This window comes from Alexandromys fortis, unplaced genomic scaffold (genome assembly GCF_014885135.2).
Source record: "Alexandromys fortis isolate MF-2015 unplaced genomic scaffold, M_Fortis_MF-2015_v1.1 scaffold_18, whole genome shotgun sequence".
NCBI lineage: Eukaryota > Metazoa > Chordata > Mammalia > Rodentia > Cricetidae > Alexandromys > Alexandromys fortis.
In genome coordinates, this window is record NW_026067897.1 from 18,438,368 (window position 1) to 18,450,303 (window position 11,936).

At 48.1% G+C, this 11,936-nt stretch overlaps 1 protein-coding gene and 1 long non-coding RNA gene across 4 annotated transcripts in view; both read right to left on the reverse strand.

The window, feature by feature from the left end:
* Positions 1-10,141, reverse strand: part of Slc44a1 (solute carrier family 44 member 1) — a 149,839-nt gene extending 139,698 nt beyond the window's left edge. For all 3 annotated transcript variants that reach the window (XM_050164808.1, XM_050164800.1, XM_050164791.1), the window contains exon 1: positions 9,971-10,141. In XM_050164808.1, coding sequence (XP_050020765.1) covers positions 9,971-10,003 — 33 coding nt within the window. In that variant the 5' untranslated portion in view covers positions 10,004-10,141. The remainder of the gene's footprint in view (positions 1-9,970) is intronic.
* Positions 955-9,964, reverse strand: LOC126515314 (uncharacterized). The gene is made up of 2 exons (XR_007595816.1): positions 2,022-9,964; positions 955-1,156 (listed from the first exon to the last, which is right to left on the reverse strand). It is a non-coding gene; the product is annotated as an uncharacterized lncRNA (long non-coding RNA).
* Positions 10,142-11,936: the final 1,795 nt, after the last annotated feature.

Genomic DNA, 11,936 nt, shown 5'->3' on the forward strand with positions numbered 1-11,936 from the left:
ACTCGCCCAATCAGTTCCCACATGCCTTTTCCCACTGCATAGGAGTTCTGATCACCACCCAAAACATCTGTCCTGTCCCCTGCTCTACCCCTGATGCCCACATCCAGGCAGGAGAGCCTTTCTTACTTCAACTCCACAAGGTCTCTTCTGCTTCCTCTGGGGCCTCTGCCCTGCCTTGCATTATTGTCCCATCCACACAAATACAGCTAACGCTGGCCTTTAAATGCCCCGTGGCTGCTCATTTCCCGTCCATTCAAACGTGAACAGCCTCCCTTGGCATCTCTTCTAGCCTCCCTGGTCGGAACTCCTTCCCATACTGAAATGCAGCAGTTCACGCCTCTCCTTGCTGGACCAAGCTATCCTTTCCACTGCTGGTTCTTCCTTAGCCCTTGTCTAAGGTCTCACTCCTTCCAAATGCAGGGAGGTGAAGAGCGACAGAGGTCCAGGAAGCCAACCACTACTCCCCCACCTCCCACCCCCCTTCCCCACCTCCTCATTCCCTAAGCTCCTAGGCCCAGCTTGGCCTCTGCTGTGACTGCCATCCCTGTCATTCCAGCACTTGTCCCCCTAACGCTGGGACAGTTTTGGATTCAGGATCAGTCTTCCAAAACGCAAATCCAAGGCTGCCTTTCTAGTGGGAGCACGGGTGACAGAACTTTTCGGTTTACATTAATATGGAAACTTCTGGAACATTTTTATTATTTGTATAGTTTGAACAGCAGTCTGACTCCGTAGTCATCCACCCACCCACCCACAATAAGTAAACAAAATAAGCAAATAAAGTCATCACGGAAGCATCCCTGCACGTCAGATGACTGTACTTCACTAGAGGAGGTCAACAGTTTTTAACATGGCTTTTACTGTAGGCTGTCAAGCAGTACCCCAAGAGGGTTACTCCAATTTATTCAGCAAATCGATAACGTCTATTTGAGTCAAAACCACAGAGGCAATTAATATTATTCTGTTAACTTTTATCAAGGTCACCGACATAGAGAGGTGCCCCTCCTTTAGCCTTAGTACTAACAAAATTGAACATTTTTACATATTAGCTGTTAACTTCCACTTCCAAAACTCTATTACAGAGCTGTGTCTGGCATGCAAAGAGAGACCACCTTCTATTGGGGGATATTCTAAACAATGTGAATCTTCATTCTCACTGCTAAAAAAAAAAAAAAAAAAAAAACAAAGTTAAACAGGTGAAGGAGAAAACTAAAACAGAGCTGCTGCCTGCCTCCTGGCTCCACCTCTGTCCTACTGCACACCACAGCTGTAGAGGACACCAGGTAGTGCTGGGGAGAAACAGAAAGGGGAAGCTGAAGAGGAAAACTGAATGCCAAGCAGACAGAGGTAAAGAGCACCAGGCACCACAGATGGAAGAGTCCAGAAGAGGTAGAAAGGAAAAGAGTGGGAGGCTAAAATGGAAGAGGCTCTCTGAACTCCCAGACTCCCCTGGGACCACTTTTGGAGGAATGTTAATTAACTACTTAACCATACTCCAGCCTCGGAAGTTCTTTCTCTGAAGCTGTCCTTTTGTCAGTCAGAGAAAGGGGCTGTGGGCGTGGAGGAGAAAGAAAGGGGCTGCGGCTTGAGCAGTGGCTACAGCCCTGGCTAGTGGGGCGGGGGGGGGGGGGGGGGGGGGGGGGGGGGGGGTCACTTTAGTGAGACTCAAAACTAGGGACTGTAAAAGGTTTGTACTGGAGATACATGAAAAAGTTAGGAAAACGAAGGAAGTGTGATTTCACAAACAGAAGAAAATGGCAGCGCTCCTAGCTGCCCTGCCGGACTCCCGGGGCTACCCTGAGGCAGCAGTCCCAGCGCCACAGGGCCCTACCACTTGTAGCTGGCTGTCCTACCCTACCTGACTTAGAGAGAGAGTCTGGTTAGTGCACCAGGTGTGTCCGACCTTCTGACGCCGCAACAAGTGATCACCATCTACAAAGTTCACACTGCAGCACGGCCCAATTGTCACAAAAAATAAAATAAGTGAAAAACTCTCGGAATGCATTCTGTTCTGCAATTACCATTTTGTGCTGGGCCCCATTCACAGTTATCTTGGGGCGTGCAGGCTGCAGACTGGACCAAACTACTAGTCTTTGCTTCACCCTGCTAGACACTATCAGGGATGAGGATTATAGCCGCCTTCTGTGATTCCCATCCAAGGAAAACCAGCAGAGGTTGTTAGAAAAGTCCATCGGGAAGACACAGGTCAGAAGTGGGGCTAAGCGAGGAAAGGCTCCTCCCTGAAGACTGCTGAAGAAAGGGCTGGGTGTGGTCGCTCACAGCCAGAACCTCCAGGCTGAGACAGCTGCCTGAGTCTGAAGCCAGCCAGCAGGAACTACAGGTGGGAGGGAGAGAGGGGAGGAAGGGAAAGAGAGAGGGAGGGAAGGGAGGGGAGGGACAGAAGACAGGGAACAGAAACAAGGAAAGAAGGAGTACCCTGCCACTTGAGTCATCATGGAGTCACTGAGCAAACTCCCTGGGACCCTGCCCCCACCCCAGGACTGAACAGGAAAAAATAAATTTTGTTTAATGTTTTCAGTATTTGGATTCAAGGGTGATTTGCCGTTTTCTGTTTTCTTCTTCTGGCTGCAACACCCTAAGTGACTTGTAATGAGGAACCTTGCTCACCTTACCACACAACACTACCAAGTAAAGCATGTAGTTCCATCACTGGTACTTAAACAGCTTGAAGCAGCCACCTCTTTTCAATTTTCCCGTCTTCTTGCTATTTTCTTTCCTTGACATTATACAAATGTACCCAGAGATAACTTTTGTGCTTAACATTTTTTTGGTATCTGGCAACCTTAAACAAAAGACTATGGGATAGGGAGATAGCTCAGTCACTAAGGTGCTTGCCTTGCCAGCAGGAAGAGCCAAGTTCAACCCCTCAAACCCAGTGGAAAAGCCAAGGGTGGCTCTATACCCAGCAAGATAGAAGCTGATGCCATAGGCTGGCTCCCCAAACAGCCTTTCCCATTAGTGAATTCCAGGCCAGGAAGAGACCATGCCCAACAAAAAGGCAGCGTAAGGAAGAACACCAGACTGTCCACACATACGTGTGTACTCACACACATTAACACATACAGAAATGAGAATAAATGTCTTCTTTAAGAACGTCACTTCTAAATAAATGACTGTCTGGTTGTGGTGAGCACCTAACAGGAGTAATAATATGGTTTGGAACGTAAATAATTTCAGCAGTTAATCAAATGTTTGTAAAGTCTTAATCTGAACTAATACCTATGCTGAAAATACTATGAAATTAATAATAAGCCCATACAGCAAGGACGAAAAAGTTGACGTTCCCTGATTAAGTATAATAAAATATACCGGAAAACACCACTTTCCTTTAAAAAAGAAAAGGCATGTCCTACTTCAAATAAGTAAAACAAAAAAATAACAAAGGAGAAGACACTATGTTGAAAAACATGAGCCACAGTTCACCTGAGGCTGCCTAAGCATCCAGCTGAAATCTGTTGAGACTTCCTCTAAAGACTTTATCCTTAAGGGAAAAAGTCCACATTGAACTTGGAAACAGGAGAGTTGGGAAAGTAGCTCATCCACACCATTAGGAGGAAGAAAAATACTTCCCAAGAGCCTACATGAATCAGTGTCAGCTAAGCAGAGCCCAGCAGGAACACACAGAGCAATCAAGATCATCCCCTCATCAGCCCAGGACAGAACAAGGGTCAGCAAACACTGCACGCAAAGGACCCAGACTTAATCCCGGTGCTTGTGAGCAGTAAGGTCTCGGAGAACTACTCTCCTGGATAGTACGTACAACAGACAGGAAAGGTGGCTGTGGCTTAACGAAACCTAACTTTAGAGCAAAGACACCCAAATTTCATACACTTCTCATGAAACAATATTCTTTCCTGTTTGTTTGCCTCAGCCATATTTGTCTCAATCTTCTCATCAACTATGTAAACACCATTCTCAGCTTGCAAGCCATATAAACACAGGTTAGCAGGCCAGACTCTATCCGTAGGTTATGGTAGGCAGACTCACAGTCTAGACATCAATTGTAACTAGACTTATATGCTTATGCTATTATGTGTTCCAAGAGAAAAATGCAAGGCAATGGGGAGTTTAAAGAGGAGACCCGGCCTACTTTAGAGGATAAGAAAAATCTTCCATGAAGTGAATTTCAGGATGCAATTGAAAGTAACCAGTCCAAGGCCATAAAGACGGAAAAGCAGGGAGCCTTCTAACAAGTGAACACGTGTGGGAAAGCCCTAGAAGACTGCCCGAAGAACTCGGGATGCTGAAACACCAAGGGAGGAGAGGCTGGAACAGAGGTGCAGAGGGGACCAGTCCATCTCGGTGATGCTAGGAGAATCTCGTCTTTGGCCCCAGTCATCAGAACCGCTACATAACTTTAAGTAGGAGGGGAACACAGCCAATCAGTTTAGACTTTTCAAAGACTATTAAGGCTGCAATATGGAGAAAGAAGAGACTGAAGCCAGAAAGGACACAAGGTACTGGGTGGAGATGATGCTTAGCTAGAAGGCTGGCAGTCATCCAAGAAGGCAAGATGTGGTGGCGGCAGGCTTGGAAGAACAGAAGAGCCTCCCTTCATGACTCAGACTTCCTAGTCCCACGATTACTGGTAGCACTCAGTGAACCAGATACACTGAGACAGGGGAAGAGGATAAAGCTGGAGGCCAACTTGGGTTTTAGACGTGTGCGCTGAGTGTCTACACAACGTTCTAGTGTCAATCATTCGCTCGCGATGGGTCAGTGGGGACTTGTTTCAATTTAATGATCCAGTCTGGGAACTGTCCTCACAGGCTGTAATTGAACTCACTGGAGATGAAACTGCCTGGACAAAGGTGATTGTCTCAATCACCAGTGGGGTCTTTTCAGTACCACTGAACCAGTTAAACTAGACTCTCCGAGAGTGAGCCCCAGGCATCGACAATTTTAAGCTTCTCCAGTGATCCTAATGCGCAGTCAAGGTTGAGATTAATTAAGATACTAAGAATCAACAGCAAGGGCCCCAGCCACCACATAACCTAGGTCCCTGACCTGACAACCTCATGATTCTGAGCTGGAGTTCAGATCAACAGAACAGGAAGACGGTGATGCTCCTTCATGTCTAGCATCTCTTAAGAGTCTACGAACTGCAGTCCAAACCTACAAAACTGAAAGATCTCCTTAGTATTCTAATGGGGAGGGAGCACGGAACGGGGAGTGTGAACCAATTACCAGAGCAAAATAAATTTGTATAGCTAATATTCTTCCCGTGTCAGTAGCATTTTTTAAATGGCAAAGCTTGCACATCAAAAAGCATGGCTGGACCCTGCTAAGTCTGGGAGCATTCCCACTGGATAAGCCCTGCTTGATCACACGATGGTCCTCCCCAGCTCCTTAACTGTGGGGGTTTCAAAGCAGTAAGAAATCTACCTTGGAAATTCTTTCATACAAAACTGACCTTTTTTTACAGATTAAAAAGTACACAGCGACTTTGGATTCAGGAGCACAGGGAAAGCACACAAGTCAAGAAGCAGACAGTGCCGGCAGGAAGTCTTAACCACCGAGCGGGACTCTGTGTAACTCCGGACATTGTCCTAACCTCCAAGTCTCAGTTTCTTCAGTTTTAACATGGAAGCAAAATCGATCTGAATTACCATGGATATAAACGCAAGACAACGACTCTGAAAACAGATAACACAGCATACCATTTCAATACTATTTCCCAGCCAATTCTAACATTCACTAATGTCTTACCATACTGGGTGTGTGTTTGCTGGAGGCAAAGGCTTACTACACAGCCCTCAGACTGGCCTGGGAACTCCTCTCATGGTCACTAAACTCCGAGGAATCCTCCAGTCTTCTGAGTGCTTGAATCTCAGGCCTGGCCACGAGCGCAGCCTGACTTACATGTTTTTTAGCATGACCATTTCGCTCCTCAATGAAGTTCACTTCCCAGAGTGCGTTTTTAATTGAGCGACTCTGTCTCTGTCAGATTCCACTAATCCTTCAATTTCATTTTTATCACCTGACTACTTCGAATTCGACAGAGCCAACGTGAATACAGCATTAGAAAATTGCTACAAGTTATTCAGATGGCAACAGGAAAATGACTCCTGTTTTCTGTCACTCTCCAAATACGGCAGCATGCTAGGAAATGGCAGTTTAATGTGTCACCCTCAATTTAAAGGGCTTGGGACAAGACGGTGCCCAAGGGTCTTCTAAAGTGGGGCCCATAAAGCAGAGAAAACGCCTCCTTTCTTTCCAGGTCTGAAGTTAGAGGCTTGAGAAATCCCTCGCCTCCAGAGCACTGCTGTCGGAAATAATGATCGGTCCCTTAGCGACAAAGGCTTACAGAAAGTTGCTAAGCAATCTTTCACAAACTCCCTTCATTTACACTGGCTTGTCAATGGGAAAGGACATTTAATAAATTTGAAGATTTACAAGTGAACTTTGAAGTTTAACATTACAAGAATAGAAATTAAGTCAGGTTATAGCAGAAGAAATGAATTCTGGAGAGATGGGAATAAACTGTAAGAGTCTTAGGGAGAATTCATGTTGTAAAAAGAAACTCCAGATTATCTTACTTTGATGCTTCCTTCAAAAAGACTTACAGAGCCGGGCAGTGGTGGCGCACGCCTTTGATCCCAGCACTCGGGAGGCAGAGGCAGGCGGATCTCTGTGAGTTCGAGACCAGCCTGGTCTACAAGAGCTAGTTCCAGGACAGGCTCCAAAGCCACAGAGAAACCCTGCCTCGAAAAATAAAAAAATTAAAAAAAAAAAGACTTACAGGCAAAGGGTATCATGCACTGGCTTGTTTAGAGCAACTTCCAACAATGCAGAATGGTTACTAATTAAGGCAGAGAAAAATCACCCAAATAGTTCTGCAAGAGCTGTGTTAATATGTACCTATTACATACTAATATATGCATTATATATGTATAATGTACATATATGTACCTACTACTGTACAGATTATTTTATAAATAATTTATTCCCTTAGCAGTGAAATACCATCAAAGAATATGACATTTTAAATTTCATTCTTAAAGCAGGATAAGTTCTGGCGCAGATAGTTTTGATGGGAAACTATGATACCCAGATATGGCAAAAGGATACAATAGCATCAGAACTACAGAGATCAAAGTTCAGGAGACCATAAACTCTTTTATAAGCATCTACAGCATAGTAAGAAACAGGGAGGGGGAATAAATTATACTTCAACACCCAACCCCATCAAGAAAATAAAATGTACTTTACATACACTAATAAAGTCTAGCTTCAAAGTTACTGGTGATACCTCTGAGTAGGACATTTTGATAGGCTATGCAGGGTATCATCAGAGCTTGCAGGCAAGCCTTCAGACGTTATAGTCGCTGCACTAACTAAAAGAAAGACACACTGGGCCAGGTGTCAAGAGAGAAGGGAAAAACTTGCTCCATCTTACAAGTGGTACCATTGATACAACAGTAATAAATGTGAGAGAGGGAGGTAAACTTTAACAAAGTTGGGGTTTGAGTTCAGCAGAGGGCAGTCTGGTGGGATTAGATCACCAAACCATGGAAATGACACAGGTCAGAGTTGGGAGTTCATAATCCGTGACTTGCCAGCCAAATGTTCAAATGTAAGTATGCACTCCATTCAATGGCCACCGCTGAGCCACTCTGTAAGACACAGCGAGGCACTGTAGTAACTGGGAAGCGAGGAAAACAAAAGCAGTTTCTACACTCAAGAAGTTCCCAACCCAATAGAAAGCAGAATCAAAACATATTCTGTCTGAAAATACATTCATGACCCCTAAAATCAGCTCAGTAATTTGCAGTTCTGTACCCAGAGAACATTTAAAGTTGTACCCCTGTTTTATCTCTACACACTACATACGAGAGCAATCCAAATTCCTGCTGTTTCTGAGCTGAGTGTTAAAAGCCATATTGAGAACACTTCATAAATGAAGAATGATGCCCAAAAATCCTAAAATAAGAAGAAAGAAAATGATGACCCGTCCCTGTACCTAAAACCTGCCTTCATGCTCCACTGAACACTTGAAGTCTCAAAGCTGAACTCAAAGCCATGTTAACAACTGCTGATTGGCTACAGAAATCCCCAAGGTGGTAAAAAAAATGAATCCCCTCAGACAGGAATCTTGTCTGTAGAACGTGGCACGCAGCAAACAGTGCCTTTGGGAGGAGGAAAAAGGAAGAGAAGGTATGTGTCTGCATTCTGCACCACTACAACGTAGAGCAAGACAACCACATGACCATTACCCGTTTAAAGTGGAGTTCTGGCGCAGAACCCGGCCCTCCCAAATTATCTTTCATGCACTGAACAAGCCACCCATAAACTACCAATACTTTCCTGTCTTAAAGGCATTTCCCCACCAAATGAGCGTGCACAGCAAGCCAATTCCGGAAAGAAAGGCAATGTGAAAGACATCTTTTGTTGAAAACTATATTTAAATATTAGATGAACAATGCATACTTATTAATAGATGTGCCCCCTGCCCCTAAATTCCTAACCGGTTGAAAGGTATGTTTCTCCACACCTCTATGTGCTAATCCGAAAGCCCTGATCCAGCCTTCCTTAACACCAGACACATGGCTTTTCTTTGCTAACCTAACTGAATAGGAAGGTTTAACTACTTAACTAAACGACTCAGCCTAAGAACTGGACAAACAGGAAGAATGCCTAATAAGCCCTCTGCATCCTTCTCTCAGTTCTAGTCGTTTCTGTGACAGATCTCAGATTTTTCAGAACAAGTATGCAGGTTATTTAAAACTGAGTTATATATAGTCACTTAGCAGCAAACACTTCTGTGTCACAGACGCTACATCCCTAGAGGAATTTTCCCCCAAAACTAGCGTTTTTCTACGCCAAAAACTAGCCAGCCTTTATTTCTACAAGCAAACGCACCCCCCACACACACCCAAAGGAAAAAACAAACAAATCAGACTACTGTTAAATTCTACGCTAATGAAACTGTGGAGAAACATCCCAGGCGTTGTCAGAGCCTATTTTTCATACACCACCACCAGACAGTTTGATGCAGTATTCCTGATTGCTTTTTATCGTATTTGTAAATACACTCACTAATCCACTAAATTAGGTAATTTACAAACAGGTCCTCTCAGTTATTAGTGGCCAGCAGTCAAGTTCTATTACATCTGATCCTTACACAGTTGTCCAAACATTTCCACCCAGGTTAGAGGCTCTGATCGGAAAGGGAGAAGGCGGCTAGCGAAATTTGGATGGGGGCAGGGTGGCAGCTGGGAGAAATCTCTGCATCTCAGCCCTCAGCGACAACATCCAGCCAGTGCCCACAGAAAAACTAAATTCGGCACCTCTTCCTCCTGTTACACTGGCAACAAAGAGGGAGTTTCCGTAACGCTCCCGTCACCCACCAGGTGCCCAATCTCCTTCCCAGCCCAGTCCCCGCGCTCCCGCAGGGCCCTCGGTGAGCCGAGAGGCCGCGGTGCCCGGGGTCAAGGCACAGAGGGGGGATGGGGTGGGGAGTGAGGGGGTGGGATCTGTGAATGGGCCCTGGAAGGGCACGGGGACCCACTGAAGCACCTGATCCTGGCCGAGGGGACAGCAGGCCAGGGGAAATGGGCAGCTTATTAAATGGAGCCGAAACTGGAATAAGGTGGAAGAGAGGTGAAGAGCCCAAGCTGGGGTACACCTTCTGGGGACACGGAAAACAGTCTGTGGATGACTGGGGGGTCTCGGCGGAGGTGGGGAGCAGGCAGGCGGGCCCCAAGACGAGGGAAGGGGACGTCTCCTGGGGGCAGAGCGGGCGCCCAGGGGCGCCTCTACCTGCAAGGCGGGCGGGACGGGCGGCTCAGGTGCGAAAGCGGGGGTGGGAGCGCGGCGGGCAGCGGGGGAGGGAGACGGGGACCGGAGGGGCGCAGGGCACCGCAGGGGCGCCCAAGGCACCGCACGGCAGGCGCGCACGGCGCGGGGTGGCATCCGGGCGGGCGGCCGGGAGGCGCGAGCCCCTCACCTGCGCGGCGGAGGCGGAGCTGCAGCAGCCCATGGCGGGGCCGGAGGAGCCCGGAGGCGGCGCCGGGCGCGCAGCTACGCCCCGGAGCCCCTCGGCATGCGAGCCGCCGGGCGCCCGGGGAGGGCGCGGCCTGGCCCCGCACGACTCGGCGGCGACGGCAGCAACGGCGACGGCGGGCGAGAAGTCAGGAGGCGGCGCGGTTCGGGGCAGGCGCCGGCCACATCCCCCGGCGGTGGTGGCGGCGGCTGCGCGGCTCCGGCTCCGCTCCTGCTGCTGCAGCTGCTCCCCAGCGGAAAGGGGCGGGCGGCGGCGGCGGCACCTCCCCCTGGCCCCCGCCTCCTACCACCCGCGCCCAGTCCCTCTCCCGCTCCCTCTCCCGGGCTGCAGCCGCCGCCTCCTCCTCGGCGGCGCCGCGCGCGTCTCCCATCAGACTCCCCGCCCCCAGTGCAACGCCGAGCCGCGCGGACGGCGGGGCCACGGCAGCCAGAACGAGGCCGGGCCCTTGGGCGCGCGCCGGAGCCTGCGCGGCGCCGGGCCCATTTCGCGGTGGCACCGAGGCCGCCGTTCTGCCTCGGGGCGAGAGGGCGTCTGAGGCCGGAGCTCCCGAGGACCCGGCGGGCCCGCAGCCCAAAGGCAGCCGACTTGCTTCCGGACCCGCGAGGCACGGGGAGAGGTTGGGCACGCCACCGGAGTCGCTGACCCGAAGCTTTTTAGGGCTCTGGTGGATGCTTATTTTACCCAGAAGGAAGCGTGCCTGCTAAGCCTTCCGTGGAGAGGGAATGGGTGATGGAAGACGAGAAGGGCAAAAAGTCATCTGTTGCTCCTGTCCCCATTTTGCTGGTGTGGAAACTAAGCCTTGAAAGAGGCCTACAACGACAGCACCCGAGTGGAAATTGTAGTAAGAGAGCCAGAAATGGGAGGGGAAGGTAGTACTTCAGGCCCTCAAGTCAAAGCCATTTTAGATCGTGACCAAACTTCGTTACACATGGTAGCGCATGCACACACACACACACACAATCACACACATCAATTCATATTTAAAATATTTACCGAGACACTATATTACATTCCAGAAATTTATTGACACTAAAACTAAATAGGCGATAAAAAGCAAAGTTGCTATCCTTTTACAAAAAAGAAAAAAGAAAAGAAAAAAAACCTGTATTAATACGCGCTCAGGTAGCAACAAGTTAGAATAGACATGCACAACCTTTAAGAAATTCCAACGCTTTAACGTCTTTAGAAAGAGTGTGAAGCGAGAGCAGTTTAGAAATGGCAAAAAGAAACAAGGTCAACAGTCACAGCACTGTGCATGTATCCAACACTCGCCCAAACCTTCAAGTCTTGTTACACAGTGTCCCAAGTGTCTCAAAGGCAGCCGAAGGTTTGTTTGCAAAGATAAAAGGGAGCAAGCGAGACACCAGGAGTGTGCCTTGCCACTTAAAGGACAGATTTCAAGGTGACTCAAAGTCAAGGGGGAAGAAAATGAGCACCGAGTTGACTGACTGTGCGTGGAAAGAAGAAATATAAGGGGAGAGGGGGATCAAAAGAAAGAAAAACTGGGACCTAAAAAGGACAATTTCCCAGTTGGTGTCTTGCATTACCGCTTCCTGGGTCTGTGAGTATAGATGACTCGTTCCTCCGAACCTCATGTTCCTCTGTGAAGTCCCGATAGCAGACTGGGATGGCTGCAAAGGGTTCTTAAGATTAAACAATGTGGGGAAGCAGCTGATAGGCCAGTGAATAAGCGCTCAGCAAGAACTGCATTAGGTCCTTGAATTTTCTGCAGTTTGACCTGAGGCTCTTCCATGGGCACGGGATGGGTGAATGAAGTGTTCCCTAATGGTAACCGTTGGGTCATTAGCTCGAAGCAAAGAAATAAAACTGTTCATAAACTCCACAGTAAGACTGTAAACTCCCTGAGAGCAAGAGCAGGTCTTATCTTCTTTGTATCTCCCTGTGCTCT